The sequence below is a fragment of the Phascolarctos cinereus genome, unplaced genomic scaffold (genome assembly GCF_003287225.1).
Source record: "Phascolarctos cinereus isolate Bilbo 61053 unplaced genomic scaffold, phaCin_HiC Scaffold_5;HRSCAF=322, whole genome shotgun sequence".
Lineage (NCBI taxonomy): Eukaryota > Metazoa > Chordata > Mammalia > Diprotodontia > Phascolarctidae > Phascolarctos > Phascolarctos cinereus.
The window spans coordinates 259,701,000-259,722,914 of NW_027555958.1; the positions used below are offsets into that span (position 1 = coordinate 259,701,000).

Consider the following 21,915-nt stretch of genomic DNA (forward strand, 5'->3'; position numbering starts at 1 on the left):
ATAACTACTAGCTTGTAAGCCTGAGGGACTGGGAGGATGTTGTTACTCTCAGGGAGTATAGAAGTGGTAGGAGGATTTAGGGAGAAAGATAATGAGTTCTGTTTTAGATATGTTGAGTTTAAGATATCTACTGAACATCCAATCTGACATATCTGAAAGGAAGTTGGAGATGGGAGATTGAAGGTAAGCAGAGAAGCTGGGGCAAGATAAGTTGATTTGAGAATCATCAGCATTTGTTGTTGTTGAGGTGTTTCAATTGTGTCTAACTTTTAGTGACCCCATTTAATGCTTTCTTGGCAAAATGCTGGAGTAGTTTGCCATTTCCTTCTCCAGCTCATTTTATAGATGAAGAACTGAGGCAAACAGGGTTAAGTGACTTACCCAGGGTCACACAGCTAGTAAGTGTCTGAGGCTGGATTTGAACTTGAATCTTCCTGACTCCAGACTGAGTTCTCTATCCACTGCACTGCTTAGCTGTTCTGCAGCATAGAGGTGGTAATTAAATCCATGGGAACTCATGAGATCACCAAGTGAAGTAATATAGAGGAAGAAATGTTTGTCTTCCATCACTAATTTTGCCCTGGCATTTCTCATTCTCTATTGTAACCTTGCTGTTGAAAGCATAAAAATCAAGAGTCTTCTTGGAAGGCACCTTGTCGCTGTGCTTCTCACCTTCAGCTTTGTGTTTCTCAGCCTCCAGGACCATATGCTCAATGTCTTCTTTGCTCAGAGGACCTTTGTCTTGGTGGTGGTGATCTTATTCTCCTTGTCTGTGCTCTTTTCCACAGTAGAAACATTGAGGATACCATTTGTATTAATGTCAAATGTTACTTCAATCTGAGGAACATACCTGGGCACAGGGACAATTCCTATGAGTTCAAATTTGCCAAACAGGTTGTCCTTTTGTAATTGCTGTCTCTTTTTATAAACCTGAATCATCACACTAGGCTAGTTGTCTGAATTGTTGGTAAAGGTCTGGGTCTACTTGGTGGGTTTGGTGGTAATGTGTTTAATCAGAACTGTCATAACTTCACCAGCAGTTTCAATGCCATTTCAATGTAAAGAGGAGTGACATACAACAGCAGTAAGTCCTACATATTCTCAGATTTATTTCCAGACAAGATGGCAGCCTGGACAGCTACACTATAGGCATCAGCCTCATGAGGAACGATACTCTTGTTGAGCTCCTTGCCACTGAAGAAGCCCTGCAGGAATGTCTGGATTTGGGGGATCCTAGGGAAACCACCCATTAAAGTGATACCATGAATCTGTGCTTTATCTAGCTTAGCATCCCTTAGAACCTTTTCTATAGGGTCCAGTGTGCCATGGAAGAAATCGGCATTCAGCTTTTCAAAACAGGCAAAGGTAATAGAGGCATAGAAGTCATTACCTTCATAGAGGGAGACAATTTTAATACTGCCCTGGGTATTAGAAGAGAGGGTGCATTTTGCATGTCTACAAGTAGTGTATAGATGGCAGATGGCTCTTTTGTTCTCACTAATGCCTTTCTTGTGCTGCTGCTTGAACTCAGCAATGAAATGGTTGACAGTGTAGTAGTCAAAGTCCTCTCCACCCAAGTGGGTATCTCTAACTGTGAACTTGACTTCAAAAATGACATCTTCAATGGTATCAATTGAAAGATTCAATTCAGTTAAAAATTCAAAAAGAATGGAAACATCAAAAAGTGCCAAGTGAATGCAGTGTTTCTCTTGAGGGAAGGAAGCAAGGGGCTGGACTGGGTATCTTCTATCTGCCCCAAAGGACTTCTTCTTTTCCCAAAGCAACAACTTCTATCTATGCCATCACAAGGCAACTTCCACCTCCTGCTGCCAACCCAGTTACCTAACTGGTCTTTGGAGAACCTCTGGTAAAAGGAGAACTACCCTTTGACTTCAGGCATTTGTCCTTTGAGGAAAGCACTTGCAGCAACAACTTTTTTGTTCAAACCATAAGCAAAGTAGCAGCAGTTGGCTCATCAATGATTCAGAGCACATTGAGACCAGTGATGATTCTAGCATCTTTGGTGACCTGATGCTGACAGTCATTAAAGTAGGCTGATATTGTGGTGACAGCATTTGTGACAATCTTCCCAAGGTAAGCTTTGGCAACTTCTTTCATCTTTGTCAAGACTATAGAAGATACATTCTTCTGGATAGAAACTTTTGGTCTCCTCTTTGTATTCCACTTGGACCTTGGGCCTGCCTGAGTGAATGCACCATTGTGAAAGGCCAATGCTTCATGTCTGACTGTACAACTGTATCATCAGATTTGTGACTAAATATTTGACATCAAACACTGTGGTGGCATTCATTGCAACTTGGTTATTTGTAGCATCACCAATTGAACATTCTGTGTCAGTAAAGGTGACGTCGCTTGGGGTGGTCTTGTTTTTGTGGTCATTAGCAATGATCTCCACTTTCCCATGTTGGAAGATTTCCACATAGGAATAAGTGGTGCCAAGACTAATGCCAACTGCTGGTCCCTTCAACATAGTTGCTGAGGTGTCAGGTGTTATACATGACTAATGTAGAGTAAAAAGGGTCCTATTGCACTAATATCTGTGGAGGGAGAAAAGGCTCCAGGGCAGTACACTGAGGTACATCTGTGGTTAGAGGTCGTTATCTGGATAGGGATCCAACAAAGGAGACTGAGAAGGAGTGGTCAGATAGGCAGAATGAGAACCAGGAGAAAATCTTAAAAGCCTAGAGAGAAAAGAAGGTCAAGGAGGGGAAAGTGATCAATAGTGTCAAAGGCTGCAGAGAGGTCAAGGAGACTGAGGATTGAGAAAAACAACCATTGTATTTGACAACTAAGAGATTATTAGCAATTTTAGAAAGAGTAATTTGGTGAAATGATAAGATCAGATGAAAGGCCTTGTTTTACTATTCCTTTTCCCTCTTAAGTGTGGAGATTAGGCAAGAAAAGTGCACAGCAGGAGATGGAAGTCCCATTTTCCCACCAACTTTTCTCTTCTCTCAAAGAACAGGTTCCTGAAGTCAAAAGGTAGTTCCCTTTTGTACCAAAGGTTCTTCAACTCCCAGTTAGGTGCTTGGGATGGCAGTAGGAGGTGGAAGTTGCCTTATGTTGGCATAGATGGGAGTCGTTGTTTTGGGGAAAGGAGAAATCTTTTGGGGAGATAGAAAATACCCAGTCCAGCCCCTTGCTTTCTTCCCTCAGGAGAAACACTATGCTTAGCAAGAAATGGAAGGCACAAGGTGTAGCATCAGAGGAACTCTTGGCCCCTCTTCTCATCAACACAAAGTGACAGCTGAAGTCATGAGAATGATTGAAATCTCCAAGGAAAGACTAAATAAACATAAATAAAGCTAAGGACCAAACCTTGGGGAATAACCCCTATTGAGCCACAGGAGTCTGAAAAGGAAGCAGAAGAACCAGGATTAATGCATTGTCACAGAGGCCAAGTCTGGAAAGTATTTCAAGGAGAAGTGGTGGTCAATAACTTCAAATTCGAGGAGGTCAGTAATAGTAAGGACAGAAGAAAAGATTTGAATTCAGCACTTGGAAATCTGTAGTAATCTTATGAGGAAATAATCTTATAGTGGTAGGGACCCAAGGTAAACTGAAGGTCATTATAGGATCATGAATTTTGAGCTGGAAAGGACTTTAGAGGCAATAAAGTCCAATACCCTTATTTTGTAGCTGAGGAAACTTGTCCAGAGTCACATAGGCAGTAAGTGCCTGAGGTGATTTGAACTCTGGTCTTCCTGACTCTGTGCTTAGTTAACTCTATAAAGTAGTGTTGAGTAAAGATGATTAGAGGAAGTTGCAGTTATTGTTTTACAGTTAAAAGAACTAGAGATAGGACAGAAGCAGCAGAAAAAATGAAACTTCTTTTCACAATAGAGAAATCTTTGCTTCTTAGAATGCAAGAGGAGAGAGAGTGGTGTAAGAGAGATTCACAATGCTGGAGAAGAAGTAAAATGTAGGAAAGAAAGTGGTTAAATCACTTAGAAGGATTGAAATGAATACCTACTTTGAGTCTGACAGCAGTGACTAATGATTTTAGGTAGCAAATACCGATGGGATCCATAAACTTCAAATAAAGAGGAGTGGATTGAATTTATCAATTGAGTGACCTTGCATTGTGGATGTGTGTGGAAGAGGCCACTACATTTCTGTAAGTGGAAACATTCATGGAAGAAGCATAAAGGGCAATAGGGGATGTGGTAGTGTCAAATGGGAGCTAGGTTTCTGTTGAGGCCAAAAGGTAGGGAAAAAGATGAGAAATAGGTTTAGAATAAGGTGTGGTTGCCTAAAATGGATGTGGGTTCTGGGCACAGTAAAGAGTGGTAAGGATTGTGTGGAAGAGATGATTACCCTGATAGAAGAGCTTGGGTGGGATTAGCAAGTGTACTGAGAGTAGTGGTCTGGAGCACATTTATTTAGTGTGCTGAACTAGTGATTGTATGACCTTGTATAAAACTGCAAATCTCTTGCTATTAAAAGATCCTAAATTAGATCCTATATTGAAGTCCTCCAAGAGAGAAATTTCATTTAAATTAATCTTTTATAAGCCTGAAAAAATATGATGGGGTATGTATATCATTGATTAGGAAAAGCTGTTTGAAGATTTGAGGGCTGGTGATAATGGAGCAGCCATGAGAGGAGGCCTGAAGAAGATTGTGTACAGAGGGACAAGCATTTTTATCTCATTGCATTTGATTATATGATGTTTTCACTTTTCTAATTCAGATATTTTAAAATATGAGGAAAGAGTGATTTTCATGGAAGATTCCAACACAGGATTTGATGAAAACCAATAATTTCCTATCCATTCATTTATTTTATTCTCTAGAATATCCACATTCTTGAAATTCACTTCCTCTTTACCACAGAGTCCTTCACTTCCTTTAAGATACAATTCAAGCAATATTTTCTTCATGAGGCCTTTCCTCATCTTCTCAACAGTGTCTGTTCTGTGAAACTGCCTTGACACAAGTACCTTATATTTAATCTGCATATATTATATATGATATATGTTATCTCCCCAATAGAATGAAATCTTGAAAGCAGGGATCTTTTTTGTCTTTGTATCCCCAGTATCTAGTAATCCTACGGTGCCTTGCACAGAGTAGGTGCTTAATAAACATTTGCGAATTGGTTGACAATAGGTATTGCATTCTTGTTCTCAACTGCAGGAACAATCACAGGTAGGTTTCCCCTAACCTGTGTCTTTGTTTCCTGGCAATATTATTACTGTCTAATTTATTCTAATTTAATAATTAAACATTCCTACATTTATAAAGTCCCAACAAATTTGTTCAATGAGTTAATGATGCTCCATGATCCCAGAAGAGGAGGAAATTTTCACAGAAATAAGGGAAACAGAGCAGAATACATCAACAATCCATTCATACTAGCCAGAAACTTAATTTGAAAATTCATAATTTTATGAATTTTCAGTCATGTTTTTCCACTTATGTCTAGGTCTTGCCAATAATTCAATAAGCCAAGTGGGATTTGGGGCTTAATTCTGTTCAATGGTTTTTTTTGTAATTTAAAATTTATTTTTAACATTCATTTTTAAAAAAAATTTGAGTTCCCACTTCTCTCATCCTCCCATCTCTACTCCACCCATTGAGAAGGCAAACAATATGATATCAATTATACATGTGAAGTCATGCAAAATATATTTCCATGTTAGCTATGTTGTGGGGGAAAAAAGCAAGGAAAATAAAGAAAGTGAAAAAAATTATACTTCAATCAGTCCTCTCTCTAGAGGTGTATAGCATTTTTCATCATGAATCCTTTGGAATTTACTTGGTCATTTACTTCTGTGTATTGTGTACTTTGTCTGTTCCACTGATCCGCCATTCTATTTCTTAGTCAGTACCAGATTGTTTTGACAATTATTATAATTTTGTAGTATAATTAGAGATCTGGTAATTCTCAATCATCTTCCTTCACATTTTTTTCATTCATTACCTTGATATTCTTGACCTTTTGTTCTTCCAGGTAACTTTCATTGTCATTTTTTTCTAGCTCTGTAAAATAATTCTGTGGCAGTTTGATTTGTATAGCACTAAATAAGTAAATTAGCTTAGGTAGAATTTTCATTTTTATTTTATTGGCTCAAGCCTACTTGAGCAATTATTATTGCTCTACCTGTTTAGATCTGTCTTTATTTGTGTGAAAAATGTTTTGTAATTGTGTTCATATAGCTTGTCTTGGCAGACAGACTTCAAAGTATTTTATATTGTCTCCAGTTATTTTAAATAGAATTTCTCTTTGTAGCTCTTCTTCCTGGGTTTTGTTGGTAATATATAGAAATGCTGATGATTTATGTAGGTTTATTTTATATCCTGCCACTTTGCTAAAGTTAATTGTTTCAACTTGTTTTTTAGTTGATTCTCTAGGGTTCTTCAATTTCTTTTTCTTGTCTTATTGCTATAGCTAGCATTTCTAATACAACATCAAATAATAATGGTGATGATATGCATACTATTAGGAAGGTTTCTAGTTCATCCCCATTACCAATAATGCTTGCCCTTGGTTTTGGATAGATACTCCTTATCATTTTAAGAAAGTCTCCATTTGCTTTCCAGTGTTTTTAATATGAATGGGTATTGTATTTTGTCAAAAACTTTTGCTGCATCTGATGATATAATAATATCATTTTTGTTGTTGATATGGTCATTTGTGCTTATAGTTTTTCTAATATTGAACCAGCCCTACATTCCTGATACAAATCTCACCTGGTCATAGTGATATATTGCTGTCATCTCCTTGCAAGTATTTTATTTAAATTTTTTGTATCAGTATTCATTAGGGAAATTGCTTTTTTCTCTCTTTTTGCTCTTCCTGCTTTATGTATCGAAACCATATACTATCAATTTTAAAAAATGGTTTCTATAGTATTGGGACTAATTATTCCTTAAATTTTTGGTAGAATTTCCCTGTCAGTTGTTTTTCCAATGAGATATTTCACATTTTCTTCTATTTTTTTTCATTCTTTTGATTTTGTTTGATTCTTTTGCCTCTTTAGGTATTGATTCATTTTCATTTGTCTTGCAGTATTTATTCAAATACCTGAAGTGTTTTACCTAATCTGGAGGTCTTATTTCTCCTGCTTTTAATATGTTCAATGTTGGTTGCTCTGCATATGCTCAAGGTTAGATGAGTTTTCTTTCTGCTGAGATCTTTGCTAATTTCAGCTCCCCCCCCCCCACTTATGTTCCCCTCTCATTCACTTTCTGACTCCCTGCACTTTGATGACCATTTTCCTATGGGCTAGATTTCAAAGAATCTCAGCCTCTTCCTTTGCTGGACAATTCATGCTTCCCCATCCTTGATCTGAACGTCAGGTAACTTCTGGATGGACAGAACTTACCCTAGCTAGATGTTGGACAATTTTCCAAGGCTTAGTGGAGTGCCACATAGCCAGACACATGTAGCCTCTTCCAGTTCCTCCTGTTTCTGAATTCTCTGGCTGAATAGCACAGAGTGCTGCCGTGCTGCTATTACAGCTTCAGCAAATTTCTGCTATTTGCAGTTTGGATATTGGAGGCATTGTGGGAGGAGGGAAGAGGGTCAAGGTGTCAAGTTGAGTTCTGTTGCAGTTGTAGACATGAGTGCTACTCTTGTTCCCTCCATTATTCTCTTCTTCGCTGAGCTCTGTTGAAGCACAGTGTTACTAAACTCTCAGCTGCTGTTGTAATCCTTGCTGCGGTAGTAACTTGAGCAAATTTCTGCTATTTGGATCTCCAAAGCACTGGGTGAGTGGAGGTGAGGTTTGGCTCTGTCTCAAGCTTTTCAATCAGATTGTGGGATTGTTATTGTGGGTGCTGGGTGAAGGAGTCCTAAGCAAGCATTTTAGAGGTTAGGGATTAGCCTTCTTTGTTCTTAGTTCATTATTATTTTTTTTACTTTGTTTGGGTTCTTGATGGCCTTGGTCATGGAGAGAGCTGAAATTCCTTTGTCTCTGGTGCATAATTCCTATTTTGGAGAGGTCTGAGAGGTTTTGAAGATCAGAGAAAATGTCTAGCCTTCCATCTTGTTAGTAATGTGACCCAGAAGTCCAAAATAATATAGCATTTTCTTTAATTATGAATTTAAAAAAGCAAACTGGAGTGAGAGAGGAGATAGTGGAGGAAAATGTCTGAGTGGTGTGAAATGTAGAAGAAAGAAAAAAGAGATATCTCAGTGAATGGTTTCAATTTTTTTTTCAGTGAAATGTGAGGCAAAGTTTTCAGCCAAGAGAGTAAACCCAAGGGAATGCGATGGGAGGCTTGAGGAGAGATGAGAAGGTTTAGAATAGCTGCTTTGGAGAGTTGTGTAGCAAATCAGTTGGAGAATAGAATGTTTGCTTTACTGCAATGAGAACCCAGTTGAGATTAGATAATGTAAACTTGCAGTGAGCCCAGTCAGCATGTTTTTGTGATTTACAGGAGCTTCATTCAGCAGCATGTGAATGAGTACAAAGGAAGTGGATGGTGCCAGCAATCTAAGGTTAGGGCTTGGGAAAGTGTAATCTGTAATGGCACAAGAAATCAAGGGTAGAGATAGTGAAACAATTTGCCCAAGATTACCTAGCTATTTAGTGGCAGATATAAGATTAAAACTCAGCTTTTCTGGTATAGCATTCTTTCCATTATTCCATTGCTGTCTCCTTTTATCCTCATAATACCATTGCTAGTAACCTACTCTGTTCTTTTAGCCTCGGAATATTCTGATAACCTCCTTATTGGTTTCCCTGCTTCTGAACTCTTCCTCCAGTCCTGCAAATTGTAGCCAGATTCATCCCCCTAAAATGTCCTTTTCAACATGCTAAACCCCTGTTTAAGAGCTTTTACCCACTCTCATGTAAAGGAGGAAATGGAATTGATCTTATTCTCAAAGCCTGGAGTATTTAATAATCTTTATTTACTTATTTTTCATTATCTTAACAATTTTAAAATTATGTTTTATTTTCACATCTGTATTATTTTCTTCCTTCCCTCCTCCCTCACCAAACAGCTGATGAAGTACAAACAAACAAAAGCCCTGTTACAAATAAATTCCCCCAGTGGCCATGTCCAAAAAAAAAGTCTCAATACTGAGTCCATCACTTCTCTTTCAGGAGGCAGATAGCATGTTTCAGCTTGAGTCCTCTGGAATTGTGGTTGTTCTTTGTATTGAGCAGAGTTCCTAAGTCTTTCAAAGCTGTTTGTCATGACAGTATTGATGTAATTGTATAGATTGTATACACACACACACATGCACATACATATATACACACATATATACACATACATACATACATACATAGGGGTGTGTGTGTGTGTGTGTGTGTGTGTGTGTGTGTGTGTGTGTGTGTGTGTATCTGGGTAAAAAAATATACATGATTTATTAGCTTTGGAGGAAATAGTTCCAAATTCTTTTTCCAGAATAGTTGGACCATTTCATAACTCCACCAATAGTGTATAATATACTTGTTTTCCCACAATCTCTCCAGAATTTGTCATTTTCTTTTCTTTTGGACAGCTCTTTCAGTATGAGAAGCAGAAGGTAGAACCTCAATTATTTTTACTTGTGTTCTTCTATTTATTAGTGATTTCAAGCATTTTTTTCTATTTGGCTTAGGTGTTTTTTTATACAGCTTGGATTTTTTCCTCTAAAAATATTTATTCATATCTGTTACAGATGTGGCTTTAAAGCCACAGGTTTGTCCAGTTGTTTGTCTAATCTGCACCAAAGTTCAGGTTTGCTATTGAGATGAAAAGAAACACTGAACATTTAACAAAAGAGATATACTTGGCCCTGACGCACAGCAAAGACATGCAACAAAGACACACAAGAAGGATACAGTGGCACTTAGCTTCTCTGGATATCACCTCCCATCATCTCCATTTGGAAATGTCTGGCAGTTATTAGGATATAGTGACTCATGCAGTCTCTGGCACCTACCAAGTTCAGGAGGCCCTAAGCCTACCTGCCTTGGGCTTTTTATTGTTTTTAGGTGAGGAAGCTGCATCAGAGAAGTTGAGGCAAATCAGGTTTTGTGAGAGGAGGAAGCTTTACCAGGGAAACTGCTAGAGGAGCTGGAGCAGAAGGAAGTTGTTTGGGGAGAAAGCTGTGTCAGAGTAAGAAGAACTGAGTCAGGAAACTGCCCTCCTACCACAATGTCCTCTGACAACATTTGGGGATGGCTCATATTCTTATAAATTAGAATTAGTTCCTTATATCTTATCTTAGAAATTAGTTCTCTATACCTATATCTTAGAAATGAAATGTTTATCAGAGAAACTTATTGCAAATATTTCCCCCCAGGTGCTTGCTTCTCTTTTAATTTTATTGGTTTTGTTTGTACAAAAACTTTTTTTTTTGGTGAGGTGATCGGGTTAAGTGACTTGCCCAGAGTCACACAGCTAGTAAGTGTTAAGTGTCTGAGGCTGATTGAACTCAAGTCCTCCTGATTCCAAAGCCAGAGCTCTATTCACTGTGCCATCTAGCTGCCCTGTATAAAAACTTCTTAATTTTATTAGTAGTCAAAACTGTCCATTTTACTTTTTGTTTTTTCCCTTTCTCCTGTTTGGTCATGAACTCTTTCCCTGTCCATAGAGCTACCAGATAATTTCTTGCTCCTCTAAATTGTTTATGACATCACCTTTGATGGTTTGATGTTTTGTTGATTTGATATGCTTATTTGTTTCTATGTATTTTTTATCTAATCTATTCCACTCTGATCAGCTTCCCTATTTCTTAACCGATACCAAGTTGTTTTGATGATTATTACTTTGTAGAATAGTTTGAGAACATGTACTGCTAGGTCCCCTCACCCTCCACTTTTAAAAAATATGGAATGCTTCATCAGTTTTTGTGTCATCCTAGCACAAGAGTTTTGCTAATTGTTAAAATTTTTAGTACATATATTGCCAAAGCAAGGACTATTCTATTTACCTTTGTAAGCTTAGTTTTTGATAAGTAATTATTTCCTGAATGCTACCCGTATGAAATTCATTATGTGTATTTTGCTCCCAGTATCACCTTTGATCACTATGGTAGAAAGATTCTTTCTTTGACATTCACCTGATGGTTTCTAGACCAGAACAATGGGCAAAGTCAATAGCTATAGTAGGAGCAAATCAATACGCTTTTCATGTGGAACCTATAGAGAATCCTGGAGCACTGATTAAAGACATTCTGGAGAATTGGATGAAGGTTGGTCTTGCTGTCAAATCTAGCATTACAGTTGGCAGCATGGGACAATCAAATACATATGGGCTTAGTTATGAGTTTGGAAGGGAGAAGGTCATGGAAGACATGATGACAAAGTTTCATTGGTTGAGGACCAATTCCCTCACTAGCTATTGGGATGGATGATGTAATGGGTCCTGATATAATACATAAATGTGCTAATATGATTGTTCTGGTGATGTTATCATGAGGAGTAAATACCTCATAACTGTCATTAATTTCCTTAGAAATGGTTATTCAGAAGCTGCTCAGAAACTTTCTCTTAATAGGTGAGATTTCAAGGTGGCTTCATTCTTAGTGCCCAGTATACCTCTTCATAATACCAACTTATTTTGCCTCTTTTTCACCTATTGCTCAATAATCATGCTGTTGATGTTGAGGCAATGTCTGTCTGTCTGTCCTGAGCAACTATTTTTCATTTCCTTGCTTCAGTAGATGTGCAGATATTCTGAGAATAGAAATAGGAGCATAAATAGCAACTACTAGGCTTTTAAGAGTTGGGAATTGCACTTTTATGTGGCAAGAAATTTAAAAATAAGGAATATAGTAGTAAACTACAGTATTAATTTGAATATAGGGCACCTTCCTAAAATGAGATCTTTTTGAAAAGAAAAATATATGTAGGTAAGCACTTTAAAAACCCACAGTTGGGTTTTGTGCAAGTTTTATTGTGTAGGGAGAGAAGAGGAACAGAATACGGTCTGAAACTGTGATTTTATTGATATGAGGAACTCCCATATGTACTCCCTCTACCAATAAAGGTCACACCATCTCTGGAAGTTGTAGTCTTAGAAAAGCACTAAAGCACTGAAAAATTGTGTGGCTTGCCTAGCCACTATGATTGCCAGTATGTATGGGAGGTTGAACCTTGAATCCTGGACTCTATTCATTTTGGCTGCTTCATTTGGGAAGAAAATGTAACTTATACCCAGATGAGTATGCTATATGTAAGGCTAAAGATTTTTCATTTATTAAATCTCAATTTTAAAATATTAACTCCATGGTTAGGGAAAGATCTTATTTGGTAGACTCTTGGAAGGAATGACCTCCTGGCTAACAACTATTTTCTATGTATGACTCTATCACTAGTGTGTTGCATTTTTATCCCCTCCTTTATATAACCAGACTAGTTTTGAGCCTATGAAAAATTGAATATTGCAGGGCAGAGTAAATGACTGTAAACCATTTCTTCTATGACTTTTCGAGTTTCTCCACTCAAAAAGCTGAGATGATTCTCAAAATGGCTAGTTGACATTGTATACTAATAGCCAGTAGAACAAAGTTCTGGGGAATGCTGGGAAAAGGAAACAATGGAAATCTTAATCTTGGGCAGCTTCTTGTCTGTGTCTGCTTAGTTCGACAGTCAGCCACACCCTTATGAAACCTTTTTCTCCACCTGTTTAGATCTTCAATCATCATTTTATGGGGCAGATAACTTTCCTCCTCTTGCCTTCATTTGCCATTATAGAATACTGAAATCTGTTTGAAGGTTATGCAACCTTTCATTAGATTCAGTGAATTATTAAAGATAATTTTAAAAAGACAGTATTTATTTTGTGAGTCAACCCAGGTTGTGTTGGCGGCTTCAGCGCTATTTTTTGGAATATGTTTGTTGAATGGTCTATAATGATTCCTGGGTAAATTGAGATTATATTTCATTTTTTGATTGAGGGAGGGAAGGAAGAATTATACTAATGATTAAAGTTTTTTCATTTTACCAATGGACAAACCAATACTGCAGTGGAATGGACATCAAGCTCCCCACAGAAGAAATACTCAGTATCTTGGAGGAGATTGGACTAGTGGCCCTAACTTTCATCATCTTTAGGGCAATAGACAGAGTATTTTATGAAACCTCATATACTTATTAGTTCAATGCAGAGTTGAATATCTAGCTCAGAGGAATACTAGATGAAAATACTAGGCTAGTTAAAGATTTTTGAGCTTTGGAGTAATCCAGTAAAATGTTGCTTGTTGAAGTTGAAAGCAATCAAATAAGTTACTCACATTTTGTGTTTTTCCTTTTCCTACTAACTTAATAGAAGTCAATGAGTAAGCAAAACTAACTAGTGAGTCATGGCAAACTTGCTGATGTTCCACCCAGTAAGTCTGACTGTTAGGCAATATACTTGTTGTACTAAGGCCACATCCCTAACAGGAAATTCAGGTTGCATCATGTTAGATCATTGCTTTCCATCAGATCTTTGTTCTCCTACATTAAGAAAGCACTTTAAAAAACCCACACATACACAAAGCAAAACATAAACTTCCTTCTTTTCTTCTCCCCTCCTATCCCTATAGCCCCAAATTAAGAAAAGAAGTTGGAAATTTTTTGATTTGTCAGGCCTGCAAGGATGGACTTGGTAAGATAGATAATGAAATGCCTACTATTTACAAAAATGTAAGTTGGGTTTGTGGTAGGCATTTTAAATGAAACATGACAAAACTACCCATGTGTTCATTATTCTGTAATCACTTGGAAGTACCGGATTTGGGAATATAGGATACCCTTAAATAAGATCTGTTTGAGGGGAGAACAGGTGATCAGGAAAAAAAAAGCCTTGAAAAGAAAATTGAACTATCCCAGATATTAAAGAGAAAACCAAGAAATATATGTAGATTAAGTACCTCTCATTCATATTTGTCTCCACAGATTGATCTGGGATTTACCTATCAGGGATAGGTCTCTATTTGCCAAAGAACATTCCTAGTCTTACTTTTAGTCCTGGAAGCACTTTACTCCGTGCATCTGTTGTCACAAAGATATATATGTATATATATGTGTGTGTGTGTGTGTGTGTGTGTGTATGTATATATGTATATATGTATATGTATATGTGTGTGTGTGTATATATATACATTATATATATATGTGTGTGTGTGTGTGTGTATGTATATATGTATATATGTATATGTATATGTGTGTGTGTGTGTATATATATACATATATATATATATGTATAAAATTTATTAAGTGCTTTCTATGTGCAAGATATCATGCTAAGCACTGGTGATACAAATGCAAGCTAACAAGACAGTCCCTACCCTTAAGGAACTTACTTTCTAATGGGGAAAAACAACACATATTGAAGCCAGAAATGAGTGGGGTGGGTGGCAGGTAAAGAGAAGTAATGAAACTGAGATTATGACAATGCTATAGACCAGAGGTGTCAAATACATAGCCCACAATACTCTCAAATTTTGCCTGAACCAGATTAAAATGTAATTGAGAAATATTTAACAAAATCAATAAAAATAGATAATACTACATTTTAAAACAAAGTCAATATGCAGCCCACAGGGATCCTTATGTATGGAATAATGGCTCTGTGAAAATTAATATTGATTTTATATTTGTTTTTATTTTGTAAGTGATTGTATTCTGTAACCATATTTTGTATTTTATGTAATAGACCTAGAGCCTCTTCTCTGTCTTTGAGTGAAGAAGCTCATGTATGCAAAAGTTCAGAATCCCTCTTTCTGAAATTAGACACCAAAGGCTTAAACTTTCCCACATTGACTGTTGGTTAAAGAAAAACTCTGTTCTCAATACTCTCACAAAACATTACCTCAGCATAGGTTTGTGTGTTATCCTTGAGAAGCTGGACACTTTCCCATCTTTAGCAATTAAAAGGAAGTCTTACCCTCTAGTTGCCAATGAGTCTACATACCTGCATACATATATGGCTGGGACTCAAAATTTACAAAAGATAGAGAGAGGTGGTCTTCATGCCATGTGGGGATATGTCTACTTTCTTTAATGTAACCAATCATGATCCCTCACCTCTTTGATGCTGGCTGTTCTTTGTTCTATGCTTATAAAGATGAGATGTTTCAATTCTGGGTCTTTGGCATAAAAGGAGGCAAGCCTTTATTAATAGGTTTTGTGCCATTTTAATAAGCTGTTATCTTGCTTGGAGAATTGCCTCAGTTTACCTTTTTTGTTAAATTTCACATGTGACAGCTTCCCCCATTTTTATTTGAGTTTGACACCACTGCAGCAGTCAGTAGCATATGTAGATTTCAGTAAGCATTTAATAAAGATCTTATATTTTAGACAAGATATGATGTGTGCTCTGGATAATAATATAGTTTGAAGGTCTCAGAACTTGTTCAATGATTAGATCATAAGAGTAGTCCCTGAGTTGATGTCAACTTGGATAAGGGTGTATAGTGAAGTATCCCAGGCATCTACACCTGTGCTGCTTGGCCTTGTGATATTTAATCATTTTTATTAGCAATTTGGATGAAGTCATAGAAATGCTTATCAGTTTCAGATGACAGGAAGTTGGGAAGGATATCTAAGATGTTAAATGACAGGATTCAGATCTAAAAAGACCTTGACAGGCTAAAATATTGGGCCTAGCTTAAATCACAGTTAAAACTTAATAGGGGTAAATATAAAGTCTTACACTTGGGTTCAAAAAGTTTAGCTTGGGAAGGCATGTTTAGACAATAGCTCTAGATCTGGGGATTAAATGTATTGCTTGATATGAAATAACAGTGCAACACTGCATCCAAAAAAAGCTAAAATTACCTTAGACCATATTAAGAGAAGTAGTGTTCATAAAGACCATACGTGATCTTTATAAAGTTCTTAAATTATACTACTCTGCCCAAATCAGAATACACTTGAGATGCCATGTTTTTAGAAGGACATTGACAGCCTATAGTATTTGTTTCACTTCCATATTTGGACTCTATTCTGGATGATTGAAGTTGCCAAAAGTTGTACCTTTGGTTAAATGAGATTCTTGTACTTGTCATGGCTGTTGTAGGCTTCCCACTGGGCCTTGACATCCTTTTTTTCCCCCACATTTTTTTTTTTTTGGTGAGGCAATTGGGGTTAAGTGACTTGCCCAGAGTCATACAGCAAGTAAGTGTTTATGTGTCTGAGGCCAGATTTGAACTCAGGTCCTCCTGACTCCAGTACCTATGCTCTATCCACTGCGGCACCTAGCTGCCCCTTGACGTCCTTTAGAATATATCCCTTTGAACTATCTTTGATATTTTGTTAGAGATACAGGGCCAGAAAAACTGTTAGTTTTTCTGCAACTTTGTTGACTGCTCCTTATCTTCAAAATATTCACTTGGATTTAATTTCTGCAATCTGTTCAGCTATGAATATTAACATAAAAACATTGAAGGGAGTTAGCAGTATGTTGCTGGTTGTTCTAAAGGTAATTGGGAGAAAACCAAGAAGGATTTGTATACTATGTTGTCCTTAAGACTCTTCTTTCCCTTTCTAATCTCTTGATGCAGAAAATACCTTTAGATAACTTAAAATTGCTTTATTTGGGTTTACTTAATTTATTTTCTTTTACAGTTCCGTGTCGCCCTTGCAGTGACACAGAAGTCCTCTTAGCTGTCTGCACTAGTGACTTTGGTAAGTAAACACTGACTTTGCTAGTGTTTATGAAATATTAGCATTGCTCCTACCTCTTCAGGGCACTTACTTACTTACTTATCCAGATAACCCAGGTGCTTATAATACCATATAACAGAACTAGGATTGAAATTTTGAGGCTTCAAGGGCACAGAGAGACAGCATAATGTGGTGCTTAGAGGGCTGGTCTTAGGGGCAGGATGACCTGGGTTTATCTCTGATAAATACTAAGTGACCCTCAAAAAATTTAACCTCTTACTGCTCCCATGCAACTATCTAAGACTTACAATTACAGAACAGTTGATCACCTGCATTGATGGAGTTTTCTCACTATGGATTCCGTGTTTAAATGAAATCACAGGTCTGGATAAAAAAAAAAACTAGAGAGACATCAAATGTAGCTGTGGCCTCACTGTATTCAGGATGGTCTTATACAGTTAAAGTTCAAGATTAGAATAAACTAGACAGGCCTTCTGAGCAACAAGATGGTGGACTAGACATTTTCTCCAATCCTGACAACTTCTCAAACCTCTTCAAAACAGAAATTATGTGCCAAATATAAAACAACTTCAGCTGTCTTCATGGTCTAGGACACCCAGAATCCAAAAGAAGGTAAAGAACTGCCCTCTGCCCTCACCAGAAAAGAATCAAGAATGAGGCTCACTTACCCTGGGCTCACTCAGCACTTCTCTCCTACCCTCCCACAGTATTTGGTATGGAGTACGTGGAAAACCTGGCTCCAGGCTGTGGAAGTTTACCTATGCCTTCACAGACAGCTTGGCCACAACCCTTCAGGAGCAAAATCCTGCCAGGGGGTGCAACCTGGAAGCACCAGTGCTTCAAAATTCTGAATTACCAGTATCAGAGTGAATAAATAGTCTCAGTACTGCCTGTGCTGGGCCAGAGAACTGAGGAACAGAGGGAGTAAGTCAGATCACCAAAACAGGACACTGTGTGTGAGTGGGGTGGGGAAAGAGTACAGCATTCAACTGGGCTCCATTTTGGCCACCCAAAAGTAATTTGGGGCAGAGACCTAGGCTAGTGAACTATGAAAGGTCCATTGTTGGAGGAGACTGAGATGAATTGAGATCTATGCCCCAAGGAAAAGGAGGGAAGGGAGGCAGAAAGTGGGTGTAGGAAAAACAAGGGGGGAAAATAAATACAAAATATTTCAGGAAGAAGAATATACACAGCCCTTGAAGATAAAGACAAACCTACAAGAAAACAGTAACAACAGAAAGAAATGTAGTCAGTAAAGGAGACCAGGCATCTGTGAATAAATACTATGCAATAACGCAAAATGATCCAGCACTTGATGAGACAGAGGACTCAGTAGAATCTGAGAACAACGTGGAACTACAACACACTATTCCTGAGTGGTTTAAAAGAGAGATAAGGATTATGAGTGCAGAATTTATGTCCTGCAGAGCAAAAATAATGAATAGAATAGAAAAACTGGAATCTGTAATGGTGAATCTTACCAAAGAGACAAGAGGGTACAATGGATTGGGAATGTAAATACAGAGGAATGAAAAGACAACCTAGAAGAGTAGAAGAACAGTATAACATTAAATGAAAATATGTTCATTATACACGCAAAACATGCTCATCTGAAAGATAGGATATGCAGAGACAACCTAAGTATCATAAGTCTCCCAGAACAATATGATAGGACAAAAATCCTTAACAACATGATGAAGGAAACAACAGAAGAGAACTTCCCAGAATCTTCTAAACGTAGAAAATGAAATTCCAATTAAAGGAATTCACAGATAACCTCCAGAAGAAAACAAACAAAAACAACCAAAATCAAAAACTAAAAGTGCAAACTCCAAGACATGTAATGGTTGATTGAACAATTCAATTCAGGAACAAGTTCTACAAGCCATCAGGGAAAACAACTTCAAATACAAAAGAAAGGACATTTGAACAACACAAGACTGTTCTACATCCACTAGAAAACATAATACGGAATGGAATAATGTGTTCTGAAGAGCAGTGAAGCTCAGGATGTAGCCCAGAGTGACCTATCCTGCAAATCTGAGCTTAATCATACAGGAAAAAGATGGACATTCAACAATAGAGAAGAGTTTAAAACATTTTTAGAAACAACATCAGAAGTGGATGTTATTTATTTCTCAAACACCCCAAGCAATAAAAATATAGGAGGAATGGATAAATGCAGCAGCAAAACCAGTAACAGTAACAGAGTAACAACAGGGAAACCAATAAGAAACTTCTTCCTAAATGTATGCAGGATGATGGGGTGAAGAAGGAAGTCTGGTAGAGGTAACTGTGGAGAGGCAGGCTATGTTATGGATAGAAATTGGTGACACCCTGCCTATAGGGGAATACTGCTTTTTTCAGGACAGCATTACATGGGAAAGTACAGAAAAGGGAAGAGAGAGAACAAGGTGATAGAGATAAATGAGTGATGCATCAGGGTCAAATTAAGGGCTAGCAATGAGAGGAAGATGACTTCTGTGGTCTCAGAAAGAGACTTCCGGGGAGTGGGTAATGAGGAGGAAGGAAAGACTGCAAAGGGAGGGGAAAGGAAGGAGGCATTACTTTGAAGGTAGGACATGATTCCACTCACAAATGCTCCTAAGAGTGAAGAGACATGGTTGGTAAACGGACATGAAGACCTGCACTGGCTGAAGCATGGGGGATTTAGTGCTTGAAAAGTCTACTTGTATTGGGCAGGGGGGAGTTGGAACCTGTGGGGGCATTTGGCACCTGGAGGACTGGGAGGGCATAGACACAGGGAGATTTCCAGGCAAATGTAGAGAAAAAATCAACAAGAAAGGCTATAGATCAGTGGCATAATCAGGGGTTTGGTGGGAGAGGAGCCCTACAGTGGAGCAGTGCCTTCTGTAACAACTGTAATAATTAATATTGTTCTGGAAAGGAGGCACAGTGGAAAAGGGGAATCCATAGAGCAAGCCCTACCAGTCAGTGGCAGGAAGAGCCTAGAATGGATACCTTGGAAGCTTTGATTAAGTGAATACAGAGAAAAGAGGGATCATGAATCAGAAAATTAGGTTCTAGAGTAAACAGAAAGAGAAAATGGATAATGAAGAGGGTGAAAGAAATCCTTATTGGAAAGGGGCACAAAAAATGAACTTTAAAAACTAAGGAACAGGACTATCTGAAGGGTAGCAGAGGAAGAGCGAATATCAAACGAGAAGAGGGACCAGGAGTGTGGGGAGAAGAGCCAGGTGGAATAGGAATAATCTTTAAAAAAATTCAAGTAACTAAAGGAACATAACACTGTGTTTTCAACAGAAAAGTTTATAGCAGAAATACATCTAGGATAATGAGTAAAGTGGTTGAATGTGGAAAAAAATTTGTATCAAATTTGCCTGATAAGAGTTTTATATCTGATATGTATGTATGTGTATACACACATATGACTAATAGCCATGCCCCAATAGATAAATAGTCTAAGAATGCAAACAATTCTCAAAAGAACTTCAAAGTACTCACAACCACATGAAAAAAAATGCTCTAAATTGCCAATAGTAAAGATAAGTGCAAATCAAAACAATCCTGAGGTTTCAGCTCACAGCCTGCAAATTGACAAAAATGACCCCCCCAAAAATGGCAACAGTCAATGTTAGAGAGGTTGTAGAAAGAGAAGCACACCAATACATTGTTGGTGGAACTGTGAAATAGTACAACCATTTTCGAAAGCAATTGAGAATTGCACATAAAGTGACTAAACTGTCCATACCTTTTGAACTAGAGATTCCATTACTGAGTTTATCCCTCAAGGAAGCCCTTGATAAGAAAAAAGTCCCCATATACTAAAGTCTATTTATAGCAGCATTTTTTGTGATAGCTGAAAACTGGAAATAAAGTAGACCTCTATCAATTGAGGAATGGCTAAATAAATTGTAGTATATGAACATAATGGAATATCAAGAAATGATGTGTGATGAATACAAAGAAGCATGGAAAGTTCTGTGTGAACTATGCAAAGTGAAGTAAGCCGAGTCAAGACAAGGTTATACACAGTAGTTACAACAATGTCATGAAAAGAGCTACACACCAAAAAAAAAAAAATCAAAAGTAAATGTAACAAAATTATAAAGATCAATCAGGACTCAAATGAAGAGAAATGAGAAGACATACCCAACCCTACCCCTTCTTGGAGGTGGGAGGTCCACAGGTGTTAAACATTGCACATGTATCAGTCAGTTGTGGTGACATTTTTTTTCTTTTTCTTATCTAAAAAATAGTAATTGTCATATGGGATGCCTCTCTGGGAGGGAGAGGGATATATGAGACACCATGGTGATATAAGAAAGAGAAGATTTGTTTTTAATTTTAAACAATAAGACTTATTTAAAAAAAACAAAATGAGAGTTGTCCATTTTGTTAACATTTTGTCCAGTTTTGTTAACAATTTTACCAGGTTTTTAAAAAAAGTATGTTTATTTAGAGTGGCTAGTAAGTGTTTAATCAATGCTGTTGACTGATTGACTATCAGCAAAGAAAGGATATTCAGTAAGGATATAGCATTGAAGCTTTCCTGCTATTGTCCAAGTCCATGCTGACCTGCAGATTAAAATCTTGAGGGTGGAGCAGTTTTCTTTGGCTCCCTAGTCACCAGGGAAGTACTTCATTGGTCCAAGCCTTAATTGCCTGAGCCAATCAATTAAGTCTTGGGGGCAGTTTCAGTAACTTTTAAAAAATTTATTTTTTAAATTAATTTATTTTTGGTTTTCAACATTCAATTCCATAAGCTTTTGAATTTTAAATTTTCTCCCCCTCCCTCCCCAAAATGGCATGCAATCTGATATAGGCTTTACATATACATTCCTATTAAACATAGTTTCACATCAGTCATGTTGTAAAGAAGAATTAGAACAAATAGGAGGAACCACAAGAAAGAAGAAACAAAAGAGAAGAAAAAAAAGAGCAAATAGTATACTTTGATCTGCATTCAGACTCCATAATTCTTTTTCTGGATGTGGATAACATTTTCCATCATGAGACTTTTGGAGATATCTTAGATACTTGCATTGCTGAGAAGAGCTAAGTCTATCAAAGTTAGTCATTGTCCAATGTGGCTGTTTCTGTATACAACATTCTCCTGGTTCTGCTCACTTCACTCAGCATCAGTCCATGCAAGTCTCTCCAGGTTTTTCTGAAGTCAACCTGTTCATCATTTCTTAAATAGCATGATAGTATTCCATTACATTCATACACCACAACTTGTTTAGCCTTTTCCCAATTGATGGGCATCCCCTCAATTTTCAATTCTTTGCCACCACAGAAAGAGCTGCTATAAATTATTTTGGACATGTGGGTCCTTTTCCTGTTTTTGT

General features: G+C 37.5%; 1 protein-coding gene and 1 pseudogene across 3 annotated transcripts in view; both read left to right on the plus strand.

Moving 5' to 3' along the window:
• Positions 1-21,915, plus strand: part of METRNL (meteorin like, glial cell differentiation regulator) — a 41,270-nt gene that overhangs the window by 11,525 nt on the left and 7,830 nt on the right. For 2 of the 3 annotated variants that reach the window (XM_020987526.2, XM_078155771.1), the window contains exon 3: positions 16,523-16,582. The exons of the other annotated variant lie outside the window; for it this stretch is intronic. In XM_020987526.2, the coding sequence (XP_020843185.1) occupies positions 16,523-16,582 (60 nt within the window). The remainder of the gene's footprint in view (positions 1-16,522; positions 16,583-21,915) is intronic. 3 annotated transcript variants of the gene reach the window in all.
• On the plus strand, positions 4,283-11,469 carry LOC144457967 (ribulose-phosphate 3-epimerase pseudogene; annotated as a pseudogene).